The sequence below is a fragment of the Zingiber officinale genome, chromosome 6A, assembly GCF_018446385.1.
Source record: "Zingiber officinale cultivar Zhangliang chromosome 6A, Zo_v1.1, whole genome shotgun sequence".
NCBI classification, from domain to species: Eukaryota; Viridiplantae; Streptophyta; class Magnoliopsida; order Zingiberales; family Zingiberaceae; genus Zingiber; species Zingiber officinale.
This window is the reverse complement of record NC_055997.1, coordinates 142,962,206-142,980,340: the sequence shown is the minus strand read 5'-3', so window position 1 is coordinate 142,980,340 and position 18,135 is coordinate 142,962,206. Positions and strand designations below refer to the sequence as shown.

Below are 18,135 nucleotides of genomic sequence, written 5' to 3'. Positions count from 1 at the left end.
CTCTATTTTCTTCACTTCTAACTTAACAAGTGCCTTCTTTCACTTTTATTCTCAATAGAAGCTTGAGAGTCAACCTTTTTCACACCTACTTAGAGCTTAGATGCATGTTTATTTAAGGAGACTATTTTGGAGGTTGCCTCAAGCTTAGCCATGCCCGACTCTTGTGTCATTTGGCATAGCTACTCTGCTTAAACCAAGACCTTGACTTTTAGATTTTCCAACACAGTCCTCACCTCCTCCAATTCTCTACTGAGTGGGATTTGCTGGGTCTCCAACTCTTCCAACTTTGTTTGCATGGCTCATTGTGACTGAAGAAGTCATTGAGCTGGGAACATTGCTCCATGCCCTTGGTCCATACATGCAACGAGTATTAGATTTTAAGTGTGGTAGGTTGGAATATTCACCTCATCCCAACATACTACAGTTTGAATGAATACTTACATCAATCAAGTCTAGGGATAATGACTTTGCTAACCCATAGAAAGTTATGTAATTCACCATTTTCATTAGATTTAGTCCACATATGTGTCATATAATCGGTCAGTCTTACCATGACAGGCGAACGTTCTGGCAGGAGGTCCTGCCCCTGGGACACGTTCGAGCAATCACCTTAGGAGGGGACTCCTCGTGAAGGAGTCGAGGATATAAGAGTTTGAGGTAGATGGGAGGAACTCAGGTCGACGGGTGGAGGAGCTGAACTCACTTCTACTTGTTGCACGCTCGGTGCAACCAATGGAGATTTCGCTCTATCGGAGTGTGAAGGCGCTGGAGCAGCGGTTGGCAAGTTGGGGTCAGTCGGGGGCTCTCGTGGTGGTAGTCTTTTTTGGATTATCCTTAGACGCTCCCTCGAATTATCAAAAGACACTTGCCCAACCCCCGTTGAAGGACGGGGTGGCGACAACTACCTTGTGTTAGCCGTAACGTCGCCTGAGAAACCAGTCGAGTGAGGGACACACTATTCCAACTCGGTGTTGCTCAATTTCAAGACTTGATCATAGAAGCTTTTCACATGATTTGATGTGCACATAAAAAAGAAAATCTTAAGTTAGCTATAATATAAAGCAAAGATAGAAAATTCTTACCAAAAGAAAATTAGAGCTCGACGTCAATAGGGCTTAACTCGAAGCAGAAGAGAAGTCCCTCCTTGAACAAAAACTTGATGTCGAATTGAAGGCCAGATAGACTGTCCATTACTATTAGATAAGTGTCCCCTAACTTATAATCGCTCAATCTTTGCACTTGGGCAATTTCATTTGCTAACTGGTGGGTAATATAAAGGGAGTAGGAGGTTGGATGAATACATAATGAGATTTCTATCCCTTATATGAGGTCGGTAGTTCAACCATGAAGTAACAGTGAGGTCTGAATGTGAAGTAGAAGATCCCAACACCCATCTTCTTTGGGTAGAAGAAATAATAAAAGGCCTAGGGTGTGAGGGGTATTTGGTACAAATGGAAGGTATTGACCACCCCCTAGAGCAATTGAAAAGAGTTGGATGCTAGCTGTTGGAGGGAGATATGAAAGTACTGGGAGATCTCTGTAAAGAAATTCGAGACAGAAAATCGGAGGCCGCCTAACAGTCGACCCCTAAAAAAAGTGACGAGATCGGGAGGAGGGGGATGCGGTCGTTCAATGACACTCGGGATTACCATTTAGTGGTCAGTCGGGATTTCGAACTGCAATCGCAGTTGGTCTAAATCCCCTATTAAAATCTTACTCCGGCTACGTGTACCAAAGGGTGGAAACACTCTCCATGGACATGAATAGAAGAGTAGATAAAATAGACAAGAGAAAATAATAGAGCATCAAGGGTCGAAGTACTAGGGTCATGAGAAAACTCATAGCTACGAAGAAAAACCATGGAGATGTAAATGGGCATTGCTGCTGGGGCTTGAAGACGATGAAGAAAAATACGACGACATTCTCCCCTCAGTAACCTTAATAAAGCCCGAGCCTATGTCCTTAGCCAACCAATTTAGAAGTGAAAAAGGCGGGATATTATATGGAGCTGTTAGATCAAGCCCTCGAATCCATAAAATTTCAACAGACTCCTTGAGTTGATATCCTAGGCATGATGTTACCACGTGTCAACCTTGGATGGGTCAACATTGATGGTCGATGGGGCATGCTAATCATGATCTAGATATGCCATTACATATATCACTCACATTAACGACACATAATTTGCAGATTTTCTAGGCAAGTACCAGTGAAGCGATAAGGTTTTTCAACCACGTTAGACTTAGAGATTAAATGGACTGGTGGAACAAATCACATTGCAAATTAGTTAGTCAGACACAGACTTCTTACTACTAGACTCGATGGAGAGACTTATGATGTGGAGGATAGTAGAGGTCTACATGTGACAAGGTTCATTCTAGTTGCCTGGTTAATGGTCAAGTAGAGATGGAAGTCAAAATGGACTCTTGACACCTGACTCCTTGGGCTCAGTTATCTGGACTTCTTCAGTTTGATCTACTCGACTCCTCGGGCTCAGCTCCCTCGGCTCCTTCAATTCAGTCTACCCAACTCCTTAGGCTCGATCAACTCCTTCAACTCCTTTAGTTCGGTTTACCTAACTCATTGGGATATGCTCCCCTGACTTTTTTAGTTCGGGCTCCTTTAGCTTAGCTCTAGCTATCTGATAAGCCGACGCTCAACTTAGCTCCACCGATCTGACAAGCCAACGCCACTCATCTCATCTTTATTCGCTCGTCTTCACCGATCCCCTAATTATTTCACCCTTATCAATTTGACATTTTTTTGCTTAACAAGTCATGCCCTTTGGCTAAACTATTTCAATATTATGTTGGTTGGCCTAGCACGTGGACTAGCATGCCATATGAGATAACACGTGAGTTGTCAGAACAAGTGTAACAATGTAATTATTGAAGCATGACTCCACAAGATCTTCTATAAGTATAGAATGTGGGCGAATGATTGTATGATACGATGGCGATACAACAAGGCATTTTTCCTATTATGATATGACATTCAATTAATGAGGAAAGAGACACTGTTCCTTCTCCAATAGTGATATAAAAGGGAGCTCGCTCCTATAGGCCAAGGACACACGCTCACGCATATACCCACATAACCATTACATCTTCTCCCTCTCCCCCGTCAGAAACTAATTTGAGCATTCAGGTGATCGAGTTGGAGCAATCCTAACCTCCATTCTAGCTCTCCTTTTCCCTGAGATAGTTTTGTTGATCTAGCTCTCTCCATGTTCTTCCTTGAAGTTCGACAACTCGGTCAACATTCAAGACAACTCACTAGTGACTCACTCGCTGACGATCTCAAATAGGAACAATTATTATTATTATTATTCTTTATTCAATATTTATTTATAAATATCAAAATTATAAAGAGTCTGAGTCTCATTTTGACCTTCATCACGGCTCAAATAGAAAAACACATCATAAATCTAAGATCAAAATGAGTCCGAACTGATTTCTTTATCGTAATATTAAAGTTTCATTATTTTTTTTTGATCAACTATATTTTTACAATATGTATAAACACTTTTTTATTAGACAAAAATAATTGCTGTAATATATGAGTATTATAATTTCTTATCATCCCAATTTATGTTCAACTAATACATATCTTTACTTATGACCTTGACTCATAAACATATTGGTAAACGTAACCTAGTCAATTCTGACTAGTTTGTGTTGATTAATCGATATATTTGAATTTTTTCAACAATTGTGAATAATACGTAAATTACTATTTTAATTTACTAACATTAGCAAGCAAACAGTCATTAGTTTTATTATGTGTTATTTCCTTAAATATTTGCTTCAAGCATCATTTTGTCAATCCGGCATTAATCCTCTCCTCTCCTCTCCTCAACGCCTCCTCTCTCTCTCTCTCGACCATTTTCTCTCGCCTTTAGATCGTCGCCTCTCCCGCCTCCGTCTCCGCTGCGCTTCCACGACTAGCGAGATTTGTTTTTCTCGATCCCGTTCTCTCGCCGTCGACGTCTGCGAGATCATCTACTAACTCGCTTTCATTTCAAGTTCGTCCGCTTCACCGGCAATCAGGTCTTTGAGTCCTTCGATCCCTGGCCTAGGTCTCCCGCTCCTTCCTTGTCCACTTTGAGATCCATGCCGCCGCCATCAGGAACCTCGAGGATCGCCATCCCGCCATACTCTTTCCCCGCTTTGGTGAAGCGCTCGCCTACTTCATGGATCGTAGTCTTCTTGGGCATGGATGTTTAGCGTGCCCTATTAATCCGTTCCTTCAGGAGGCACGATGTTTGAAGCTCACGTAAGAATTTTCTCGATCGTTTTCAGTTATTTTGTGATTTATTTCCAGAATTCTCGACGAAGGGAAATAATCAGCGGGGTTTCTGCTCTTTATCGGTTTCTGTGGGTTTCTATTACTTATTCATCTTCCGGGCGACGGACTGTGCAGTTAGGGCACCTCGGATCAGAAATACAAACACGTCCCGTTCCATTTACTACAACATCATTAGTAATTTGTCACTAGTAACAAAAATGTAAATACTGAACTTCATCATTGGCCAGGGGTCGAGACAGAGTTAGTTATAGAATCTAAATTATTTGTTTTGATTAGTTATAGAATCTAGTTTATTTATTTTGATCTAATTGAGTGTTTATACCTAGCCTCAAGTTGACATGGATCTGATTTTGTTATAGTAAAAATTACAACGAAGAAATAGCTAACAGTATCTAGACTCTGTTTTATTAACAGTATAACAATCAATTTACGAAATCTATTGCACTAGAGGTTATTTATCTGAGCACAAAAATATGTCAGTGGCGGGAATAAACACTATGTTCTCCTTTGGTATAGTCTTGTGCTATGAGTTAAGATTCTGAGGCAAGCCACAGAAATAGATAAGTGAATAATATAAAAGGGATTGTGTGAAATTATATTTGTAATTTGCACCTCTTGAGAAATGAATTTTAGATTAAAACATTTTTGTTAGAACAATGACTTTCTCAACAGGTTTGATTTTCATTTTTATTTTTCATTTGTTTTTTATAAATCTACAATCAGATTAGTTGGTGATACTAGATAAAAACAATATACTGAAGCATTTGCAGGGTCTGTTAGCATTTTCATGAAATGTAAAGGTTGATAAAAACAAAAATCTGTTATAAGGTTGTACCCTGTCACTTATTTAAACACTTACAAGGTGCTTGGTTGGATGGTATGGGAGTGAGGAATGGAAAATTGGTGCTTGGTTCGGGGAATTGGTGGTGAGTCCCACAGATTCAATCCCCCAATCATGGGAATGAGCCATTACTTAACAAAATTGGGGGGGGGGGGGAGGGGATGAAAACCCCTCCATTCCCATTCCCCACTTCTATCATTCCCATTCCCTTCCGGGAACCAAGCACCCCCCTACATGTAACCACTTTATATGCACGTTAGGACCTTGATCATAGAGAGAAGGGTGGCTCCTCTAGTTATTTATTTATTTATTTTTTTGTAGCATATGTTTAACAGATTTTCACTGGTTTCATTTTGAGCATTTTACTGAACCATTTATTAGAACAGTAACTATTGTTCATTCCATTTCTTGGATGATTAATCATATTCTAATGCTAGTTCATGTTAAAATTCTAAGTCGACAAGCTCTCACTTTTTCCCCCCTTTTTAACTACTCTAGGTTTTGTATCTACTTCGGAAATATTTGGGAGAGTACGTCGAGGGACTTTCTGTCGATGCTCTAAGAATAAGTGTTTGGAAAGGTTGGTAAAATCATTTATAAATTCGTTGCTGTGTATTTCAAAATCGCTTTCTATGGTTTCCTTCTACTTCAGTTGCTTACATTTCCTGCTTTAAATTTGTTGTATATTGTTTATTTGAACTGGACTTAGATTATATGTTCACTGCTTCATGCCACCCTTAGCTATTACATATATTTTTTTATGTTTACCTTTTCAATTGATATTATTTTTAATTCTTAGTAAATAATTCTCGATCCCACCTAGTAGGATAAGGCTTGGTTGTTATTGTAGCAGTAAATAATCCTCCTTTTGGTTCAATCTACCAACTAGTAGACATGCCTAAGTGTGCATAATCTTGATGCAACAATTACTAATAATTAATTAGAGAAAAATATAAAGGCAGATAGTATCTCTATGCGGCAACTAACCCTATTATGAAATTGGAGGTAAAACAAGGATTAAGCACAAATATGCCAAATAGAAATACAACAAGAAGATGATCATCAACATGGGTACATCATCAACACCATCAGCAATGTTACCACACATCACTATGTCTCAGCAACTAATAGGTGCATTACATCACTAATCACTATATCACTACAACCAACCTACACGAGTGTTATGATAAACAAAAACGGAATGAAAAATTCAAACACCTCTTGCACACATCTTAATCAAGTTTACCCACTCACTCCTTTGGAGTGGTACATGCTAGCCCAACAGGAGTATAAATATACACACTATTGTCAGTTTCTGTTGTGTCCAAACATCGAATTGAATATCTATATGAATAATCAATATATAAGGATTGGAAGCCAAACAATCAGTTCCAAAAACAAAATGGCCAAAGTCTTTGATCATGACATTACTACCATTAATAATCCTCACATATCAACCAACACAACTAAGTATGATGCAAACATGACATCATGATTCACCAATATCAACATGATACACCGCCACAATGCATTACAATCCTGAGAACATGTATAATAATCACTATAATCAACATAGATCATGTGACTCCACATGAATGCAAATTAATGAAAATCAGCAATCTTATGGCATGAGCAATGGATGCATATAAGAGTACAATTAATTTAGAACAAGCCAAACAGAAGATGCAATAAGAAAAATTGAGGTTCTTTGTCAGACTTCATTTAAGTCATGTTCCATCTAACTCACATTTAGATGAGACTTTACTCTTAAGTCATCGGGACCGAGTCAAATCAAAGTGAACCCTCAAATTTGCCCATCCAACAGGTTTATAGTTTATCCAAAACCTATGCACTTGGAGTCACACTAACTATGAATCTGACACCACTCAATAATCACACATCACACATTATATATTAAACAACCAATATTTGATTCATAAGTGCCTTCGAGCATGGTGCAGCGGTAAGGCGTTTGATGGATTCTTAGAGTACCATGGTTTGAACCATTTGGGGCATGCAACAAAGCTAATAATTGATGGAGCGGCTGTGCCAACGACACAATGTACGATTACTCAATTAACAAACATACGCGCCTCTACAATGGGGTGAGCTATGGAGGTCGACTACTGATGTGAGCGCTTCCATATTTACCCAGTGGGCTAACTGGGGGAAAGTCGCTCATCTCCCAGAATAATCGGGTCTGAATACATGCCCGGTTTAAAAAAATATATAATTTGATTCATAAGATGATATAATATTTAAATTTTCATGTTGAAGGGGAAAATTTACTTTTTGATATTAAAAATGATCAATCAGCAACAACAACCACCAAACCTTATCCCACTGCGTAAGGTCGGCTATATGGATCCTTTTACGCCATTGGACTCTATCTTCTACTATATCATCATCTATATTTAAATAAATTTTATCTTGTTTTATTGTTGCTAACCAAGTCTTTTTTGATCTTCTTCTTCCTCGTTTGATATGCGTATTTGTTATAGTTTGCATCGCCTAATTGGAGCATTTACCGTACCATCTTAAACGCGTCTCTTGGAGTTTTCCCAAAATAGACGCAACTCTGACTTTCTCTTTAATGTTCTCATTTCTTATTCTATCCATTCTCGTATGTCCACATATTTACCTTAACATTCTCATCTCTGCAACTCTCATCTTCTACTCATATGCTCTAGTCATATCTCAACATTCAACTCCATACAACATAGTAGGTCTAACTGCGGTTTTATAAAACTTTCCTTTAAGTTTTTTTTAGAGGTACTTTACGGTCACATAAAATACCCAACGCTCTCTTTCAATCATCCTGCTTATATTTTGTGTAAGATCCCTCCATCGTTTTGCAAAAATGATCATAAATATTTAAACCTCTCGGTTCCGGGCAACTCATCATCTCTTATCTTAACAATTGTCTCATTATGTCTAATATTGCTAAATTTAAATTCCATATTTTTTGTCTTTATTCTATTAAGCCTAACACCTTTCCCTTATAATGTTTCCCGTCCATATTCTAGTTTAGCATTTACTCCTTCACGTGTTTCATCTACCAAAATAATATCATTTGCAAACAACATGTACCTCGGTACTATACCTTGAATGTGTGTATTGAGTTTGCCCATAATTAGTGTAAAAGGATAGGGACTTAGAGCTGATTTTTGATGCAACTCTATCTTTATTGGAAATGCTTCCATTACTCCACCTGAAGTTTTATTTTGGTCGTTACATTCTCGTACATATCCTTAATTAGTTCAATATATGTTACGCTAACACCTCTCTTTTCTCGAATTCTCCATATAATTTCTCTTAGAATTCTATTATATGATTTTTCTAAGTCAATGAATACCATGTGCAGATCTTGTGTTTGCTCTTGATATTTTTCAATTAGTTGTCTAAGAAGATGTATAACTTTTATTGTCTACCTTCCAGGCATGGACCCAAATTGTTTTTTAGTCACCGTGGGTTCCTTAATCTTTTTTCTATTACTTTTTCCCAAAGTTTCATGGTATGACTCATTAAATTTCTATACTCATTTGACCTACTTAAATTACTTAAGTTAAGTTAGTGATCTAAACTTTCATTAAAAAGTTGATGAAAATATTTCTTCCACCGCTCTTTTATTTTTCCATCGTTTACTAGTAGCCTATTATATTCATCTTTAATACATTTAATTTGAATAAGATCTTTTGTCTTCCTTTCTCTCACTTTAGCTATTCTATACATGTCTCTTTCCCCTTCTTTTGTTTTCAATTTTTGATATAATCGTTTAAAAGTTTCATTGTTTGCTTCATTCACTACTTTCTTAGTCTCTTTCTGGGCTATTGTATATTTTTTTAAGTTTTCCTCATTCTTACAAATATATAATTCCTTATAAGTTGTTCGTTTTTCTTTCACTTTCTTTTATACTTTCTTATTCCACCACCATGATTCCTTACTTAGTGGTGCATGTCCTTTTGACTCAGAGTACACTCTTAGTTACTATTTTCAACTTTGATACTATCTCATCCTATGTCGTATTAGAGTCACCATATATTTCACTTAATGCTTGTACTTCTACCTTCTCCTTAAATATATATTTTTTTCATCCTTTAACTTCTAGCCACTTAATTCTAGGAGTCGTATATTTTTTCTTTTTATTGATATTATGCTTGAGACGTATATACAACACTACTACTAACGTTGGGTAGTTAAGCTTTCTCGATGACCTTGCAATCTTTATAAATCTTTCTATCCTTTTTCTTAACTATAAGAAAGTCAATTTGCGATTTATTATTCTCACTTTTGAACATAGTGTTCTTCTCTTTTATTAAAAAACGTATTAGCTAATATAACATCATATGCGATCACAAAATTTAATATAGCTTTCCCTTCATTTCTCGTTTCAAACCCATAACCCCATGTACCCTTTCATATTTCTCATTTTTCATGCCTATTTAGATCACATTTTATTAAAATCATTTTATTTGGCAGAATGTTTTATAATACTTCTTCTAAGTCGTCCTAAAACCTTGATTTGGTAACTTTATCTAATCCTACTTGCGGTGCATATACGCTAATTATGTTTATAGTTTCTTTCGCCACTATTATATTAAAGGTTATAATTCTATCCCCTTTCCGACTACTCCTACAACAAATTCATCCTTTAATGAACTATCTACAACAATGTCCATTCCATTTCTTGCTTTACTTTTTCCTGTATCATAATTTAAAATCTGAATTCTCTATCATCTTTGCCTTCTCGCCTATCCATTTTGTCTCTAGTACACACAAAATATTAATTCTTCTCCTAATCATTGTATCTACTACCTTTATTGATTTACTAGTGAAGGTTCTTATATTTCATGTTCAAAATCTTAGATTATTAGTTTTCCTTTCATATTTGTTTTTACCCAACTTATGGTATGAGAACTCCTCCCTATTTAACACTATATCCAAGTTCTCATGAAGATGTAGTAGTCCTTATTGATACCTTATAGTCGGACCCTGCAACGCGAACTCTTGTATATTTAGCACTATATCCAAGTTCTGGAGATGAAGCGGTCCTTGCCGAGACGTTACAGTCGGATCCTGCAACGTGTTCCTTCCAAGGAACAACCTAGCATTGGCACAATAATTTAATGGATTTATTCATTGAATATTTGTCATAGTTTTAACACTGGATGACAACCTAATGCAATCCTCCTCCTTTATTCGGGCTTGAGAGTAGACATGACTGGTTTTTTCATGGGCAGAGTTTTGTCTAGAGTTTGAGAGTTGGAAAAAAATTGTGATAAATGGTTTCATGGCTATCAAAAAGAAATCCTAAGATGATATTGTAATTTGCAAGTCCTGGTTGCTATCTATGCTACTCGGACTTAGCTAAGGATAACCAAGATGGGTCTGAATTTGAGGTATGAAACACAACAAATTATCAAGTGGCATAATGATCTAAGTGCTTGACATAGCATACTATTTCTGCTGTGTCAACCATGGTTCGTCGGAACGATCGCGGCCGTCGTCGCGGACACTACCATTCAAGTTCCAATATCATTTCGCGGAACGGTCGCAACACGGATTTATCAAAAAATCACAAAAAATTTATAAAACTAGTAATAAAAAATAAAATACACGAAGCCATACAAAATCAATACATTAGTGCATAATTATCCTACAATAATATAACATAATAAAAAAAATATAATGATAATTATACGTAATCAAAGCTAATACCACGAAGAGTGACAGGGAGGAACCAAATCTTCATTATATTCTCCTTGAGTATCATGCTGATTAAATTGATCTTCAACATATGGGCGTTGATATAAATTTGGATTAAATTGTCCATATGAATATTCATTTGATTGAGTTGACGAAATATATTCAGAAATAGATGATTAACTTTGTAATAATGTTTTATCACGATGATTGTAATATTCAAAACTATGATACCCAATAGAACTACCAGTACCACTTGACGATTCACGATCACGACTATGATGTCCAATATTACTCCCAAGAGACGTTGAATAATCTGGGATTACACTCTGTGCATTGTCAAAATAACCCTCAGATTTATGATGTCTAATTCCACTTGTATAGGATGGTAAATAATCAGATGATCTGTCATATGAATCATATCTGGGTTGATTGCTACTATAGTATCCATATCCACCTGTTGATATCCAATTGGACCATGCCCAATATCTTGAGACTCCCAATTATAACTTCTTGATCCATAATCATCTCTTAGTGGAATTTGTTGGTTCCCTCTCAAAAGCAAATGTTTTATATGTTCTTCAACACTTATATGCTGTCGTGAAGATCCAATCGAATGTTCTTTATCATTGGCATCGGCAGATTCTGAAAATTACAAGAAAAAATAAATAATTATTGTTTATGGTTGGAAAAAAATATAGGAACATAAAAAAAATTGCCTGACTGATGGTTGAAGCTTGTGCATTTAAGTCTGGCTCTAATATTTTAATTACAACCTTTAATCCTCGTTTAACTTCATCATTATAAACACAAGTTTCAGAATTTGAAGTAACGGATTAAGGAGATATGCTGAAATATCAATAAGATAATATGAAATTAGAAATGAGGAATTTGTAAATGATTTTGATGACATACTTTGTACTCTACAATTTAAGCAAATAAATTATATGGTTTCCTGCGCATGTAGATGTTGGTGTAATTGATTATACCATCGATTATCAATAATATCCCAATATGATTGCCAATCTATGGTATTATCTTTTATTGCCATTTTTGCTCTATCCATTGCTTCATAGATAATTGACATTGTTGGTTTTTAATCTTGGTCAACTAATTTCAAAACTTTTACTAATGGTTCAATTGCAGCACAAATATCATGAGCTCTCTTCCAAAATCTTCCATCCATTACGATGCTTGCAATGTTTTATGCTTTTTCCCTTCATTTTCTTGTATTATTGTATGTTTCTCAATCACCAGAAGTGCACATTCTTTTTAAATCTGAAGAATGCCGAACAAGATTTTCAATTGAAATAAATTCTGTCGTAAATCGGGTTATTCCTAGTCTCAATAATTCATGGTCATTTGTAAATGTTTTCATCAAATTCAAAACTTTATCGCTGTTATATATGAAGCTCGTTATTTGCTTGGCTTTCTCAACACACTTTTTTTTACTTTTGTCATCTTACCAATATCTTCTAGCATGAGATCAATACAAGATGTTGCATAAGGGGATCAAAACAAATGTTGCCTTTCTATCATCAATTTGGCACCAGAGGCTTTATTTGCACGTTCACTATATGTGACTACATGCACAATATTTTCCTCTCTGATTTTGTCAATAATTTTACTTAATAAAGATAAAATAAAATCAGATGTCTTTGCTTTGTTGGTGCAATCAACGGACTATGAAATACCATGTTGCGGTCACAATATATCATTAAATTTATGATTGGATGGTTGTTGTGTGTGCTCCAACCATCGCACATTATTGTGCACCCATACTTTGACCATTTTGATTTTAAAGTGTTCAAATATCCATTTATCTCATCCACCTCATCCACATTATTGTGCCTCAACAATGTTGTTTATCATGGATTGATAGTATGGACCACTATTTGCTGCATTAAATGGAATAACATTATATATAAACCATTTCGATATTGCCTTACCAACATTTTTTACTTTTTCAGCACCAAACCAGTTTTTGAGACTCTTTTGTTTTGTGGGAAACATAAAAGAGTCAATTCCTTTTGATGGTAATCAAGAATCCTCTCTTACACTAAAGCTTCGAGACATCTCTTTTTTCAAACTAGGATCTAAACTAGATGATGAACCAGAAAATCCTATAATTATAAAATTTGGAGTAGTTAAGTACATTAAATTGATAAGATATATACACATAAATTTAAAATATTATTTATATATTTTACCTGACCATAGCGATTATGCATTTGCTCCGCTCTTATTTTAAGACTTTCTTTGATGGCTTTTTGTATTTCTCGATTTTCTATATCTTCTATGTCATCTCCACCACTACTACCACTTTCTGATACACAAATATTTTGTGTAATTGAATCTAAGGCTATTTGTTTTTTCTTTGCATTGAATTTCTACTTGCCTTAAGGCTACGTTTGGTTGGGTGTAATGTAATCTAACTTGTAATGTAATCAAATTTGTAATGTAATGTAATGTAATCTTGATTACATTACTACGTTTGGAAATGTAATGTATGTAATATTTGATTACAAGGATGATTACATTCTTTTGTTTGGTATCTATTAGTTTTTATCAGGAATGTAATTTGTATTATTATAAAATGACAAAAATGTCCTACGACCTCTACTGACGGTCGTCGCACTTCTGCCGGAGCTTGCAGCAGCTACCGGCCGCCGACCATCGCCGCCGACCATCGCCGCCGCCCGCCGACCGCCGGCGGCGGCGGTCGGCGGTGGGGGGCGGGGGCCGACGGTGGACTAAGGGTATATTCGGTATTTAAATTTTGGTGGGACGGTGACCTCGTAATGTAATCGGATTACATAGCATTTGCTTTGTAATCCAGATTACAAAACTTCACTACATTTTGTAATCCAGATTACATTACATTACAAGTTTAAAAGTGAAACAAACAAAATAATCTGTCTTGTAATGTAATCAGGATTACATTACAAGGCAGATTACGCCCTACCAAACGCAGCTTAAGAGTCTTGAAGATGTTTTTTTAACATTGATGATATTTCCTTAGGATCTTTGTGACATATTTCAACATTTCCAGTAACATGTGCAATATGTTGTTTTAATCTTGTAATTCCTCCAGTTATAACTTTTCCACAAAATTTGCATCGTATTGTTTTATATTATCACCCACAATTTAACCAAATTGCCAACCAATATCAAGGTTTGGTGCCATTCTAAACAAATAAATAATAATAAATAATTTTGACTTAATGATAATGATAAAAATCATGATAATGATAATGAAGCACCTAAAATTAAACAATTCTTAATAACTTAATTTATTAAATTAAAAAATTAGAAAACTTATGTATTTACGAATATAATGGAAATGATAGAAGAAATCAATTAATCAAACGAAGGAACTGATGACTGTGAGCCAAAAGTTGCATATGTTCAAATTTATAGTAGATACTCAATTAATAAAACTGGTAAAAAAATTAGAAAACTTACCTTGTCTATGAATATGATGGAAATGATAGATGAAATCAATTAATCAAATGAAGGAGCTAATGACAAGAACCAAAAGATGCAAATACTCAAATTAATAATAGATGCTCAATTAATAGAATTGGAGGGTACTCATGCAGTCAAATATTTTTAGCAAAGGCCTGGAAAAAAACCTGATGTGAATAACTTAGTATATTAAACTAAAAAATTAGAAAATTTATGTGAATATAATGGAGGTGACAGAAGAAATCAATTAGCGAAGGAGTTGATAACCTTGAGTAAAAATGATGCATATATTAAAATTTAAGGTAGATGCTTAATTAAAAGAATTGGATGAAAAATTAAAAACTTACTTTATTTGTGAATATGATAGAAATGACATAAGAAATTAATTAATCAAATGAAACGAGCTAATGACAACAGCTAAAAAATGCAAATATTAAAATTAATAGTAGATGTTTAATTAATTGAATTGGAGGGTATTCATGCAATCAAGCATTGTTTTCAAAGGGCTGAGAAAAAATGATGTGAATAATTTAGTATATTAAACTAAAAAATTAGAAAACTTATGTGTTTGTGAATATAATGGGAATGATATAAGAAATTAATTAATGAAGGAGTTGATGACTATAAGTAAAAAGATTTGTATACTCTGATTTAAGTTAGATGCTTAATTAATAGAAATTGATGGAAAATTAGAAAACTTACCTTGTTTGCGAATACGATGGAAATGATAGAAGAACTCAATTATTCAAGTGAAACGAAAGACACTGATGACCATGCAAAAAAAAAAAAATGCAAATGTTAACGCTAATAGTAGATGCTCAATTAATAGATGGAGGGTACTCGTATTGGCAAAGACTGAAAGAAAAAAAGATGTGATAGTGATGTGATGGTGTTTTTTCTTTTTCAATAAAGACAAAACAGTAAAAGATGGAATGAAAAAGCAAATCTGGTAAAAAAAATATAGAATCCAAAGCTTTTTATCAATTAATCAAGAGGTTAATGAAAAGCAAAGTGATAAGAAATGGAATCAAGGTTTCTTAATCAATTAATCAAGCGTAAAAATGGAATCAAGGTTTCTTAATCACGCGCTGGTTGAATAAAAAGCAACGTCAGAAGTCAAAAATGGGAATCCAAAGCTTTTTAATCCATAATCAAGATGTTTGTTTCGTTCTGGCCGTTATATAACGCTGAAGAATGGCGTCCCAAAGCAACTCACGTTATATGTCGGAACTTTGGAACGTCATGGGGCATTCCCGTGCCGGTTCCGGCCGTTCCACGTCCGTTCTGACGGACTATGGTGTCGACACAGGCACAAGGCATAATATTCCTGTTAACAGAGTTATCGACTAACTACTGGATTAATCTTTGCATAATCTTGCTCATGGTTCACGTCTAATGACTTCATCTAGTTTTTTTATTGAAAATCTTATTTGTGTATAATGATTACATTTTGCCATCAGGTAGTGCTCAATTCATCTGTATCTTGCACTTCTCATTCTATATATTCAAATTTTGTTATTTATCCACATCATTTATTTGTCATTTGTTTGTTTGCTTATTTGTTTTTATTATAAAGGTGATGTTGTGCTTAAGGATTTGAATCTGAAAGCTGAAGCATTGAATTCTTTGAGGTTACCTGTCATTGTCAAAGCTGGTTTTGTTGGATCAATAACATTAAAGGTAAGTCTGCACTGTAGTACTTTACATTCCTGCATATAAATACATTAGGACAGAGGTATTCAAGTAGATCTCTCACCCTTTTCCCTTAATATTTGTATTGCAGTTTTATCTTTTAAACATATGCTGAATAAATACATTGTAAAGTCCTATCATATATTGTGAGATTTGTTTTGCTGTTTATTTGCACAAACAACTATGTTCAACTACCAACCTTTTGTTACATCCCATGTAGGGTCAATTATCGAGTGATAGACATCATGTGGACCCACATAATCTTAATACAGCAATGCTAACGATTAGCGGTATGACAGAATGTGGTAAAACAAAATTATATCCTCATCGGATAAATTTAACATCCACTCCGGGAATTAAAGGCAAAATGAGGAGTAAGTGCAAATATGCTTAGCTGAACCTGGCATAAATGAGCTTTTAGTTTATGGATGTATTATCGTAAGTATGAAGTTCAACAAACTTAGGATCATCATGAATGCAACAAACAAACTACTAATCGATGCATTATGAACCTAATTAATGCAACTTCACAATTAATTACAACTTCAATGAGAACACTAACCACTATACAACCACCCGCAAGAGTGCATGATCAACTAAAATATTAATGAAAATCTAAACACCTTTCAAATAGGAGACTAATGTTTGTATGTGAGATTAATAATTATGGTGCACATACTACAATCATGTGAGTCATAAACGAGCATGGATTAAAAATCAATTGGGCAGTCTTATGCGAAGTGGGCCTTAGTCTTCACCTAGTAGGGGTGCAGTTGAACCCACTACAATACACAACTGTATTTGCCCAACAACTCCCTTACTATCTAAATGAATGGCTAATATATACGGCTTGAATGCCATGGATTCTAAGAAAAGCATGGGCAAAATTTTTAGATTATATAATGACATTATTATACAGATATTAGTATATTACTTGCATTAGTTTTGAATGAAAGTGTTATGATATATTATCATACTAACTAGCAACGATAGAAATAACACGTCTAAACAAGATGATATTAGTATGGTAGACAATGATTATGAAACATATATCTACAGTTGATTATATCCCATCAACATGCACCATAATAACTATACTTAAAGACTTAAAATAGATTGTCTATCCCGTGATCAATAATACATATTATGAATTCAAATGAAATGAACAAAATAAATAGAACAAATTTAGAGTATTAAGGTAAATTTAGATTCTTTGTTGAGTTTGGTTTAAGCTCCAATCAACCCTACACATGTGTTCAATCCATGGGCTAAACATTCTAAACAATGTCAACCACTTTTAATTCTCAAATCAAAACCCAAACTGCAAGTGCATACTCAATTCTTCTCTTTAGAAAATGGGAAGCCCATGGATGAGACTCCAACCATTATACTCTCTTGAATCACCCAAAATCAATTGTCAATTGTTATTGATTTAAATATCTCCTTCACCGTCATCGCTCTTGAATTGCACAACTCTATAGAATCAGTACATTAATTAACAACAGCAACAACCAAGCCTAGTCTCACTAGGCGGGGTCGGCTATATGGATCCTTTTACGCTATTGGGCTCTATCCCCTATTATATCATCTATACTTAAATAAATTTTATCTTATTTTATAGTTGTTAACCAAATTTTTTTGGTCTTCCTTTTTTTCGTTTGATGTACGTGTTTCTCATAGTTTTACATATTATATTTTTATTTTACTAAGTCTAAAACCTTTCCCTTCTAGTGTTTTTTGCAAAGATTCTAGTTTACCATTTACTTCTTTACGCGTTTCATCTATCAAAACAATATCATCTGTAAACAACATGCACCACGGTCATGTGTCTTGAATGTGTGTAGTGAGTTTGTTTATATTTAGTCTAAAAAGATAGGGACTTAGAGTTGATCCTTGATATAACTTTATCTTTATTAGAAATGTTTCAGTTACTCTGCTTGAAGTTTTTACTCTAGTCGTTATATCCTCATACATATCCGTAATTAATTTAATATATATTATGCTAACACCTTTCTTTTCTAAAATTCTCCATATACTTTTATCATAAACTTTTTCTAAGTCAATGAATACCATGTGCAGATATTGTTTTTGCTCCTAATATTTTTGGATGTATAATTTCTATT

The 18,135-nt window shown here is 34.8% G+C and overlaps 1 protein-coding gene across 1 annotated transcript in view; it reads left to right on the top strand.

Annotated features, from left to right (window-relative positions):
• The first annotated feature begins 3,814 nt into the window (after positions 1–3,814).
• LOC121995416 (vacuolar protein sorting-associated protein 13C-like) overlaps positions 3,815–18,135 on the top strand; it is a 39,175-nt gene continuing 24,854 nt past the window's right edge. Inside the window, exons 1-3 of the mRNA XM_042549162.1 lie at positions 3,815–4,275; positions 5,648–5,729; positions 15,897–16,000. Coding sequence (XP_042405096.1) covers positions 4,261–4,275; positions 5,648–5,729; positions 15,897–16,000 — 201 coding nt within the window. The 5' untranslated portion in view covers positions 3,815–4,260. The remainder of the gene's footprint in view (positions 4,276–5,647; positions 5,730–15,896; positions 16,001–18,135) is intronic.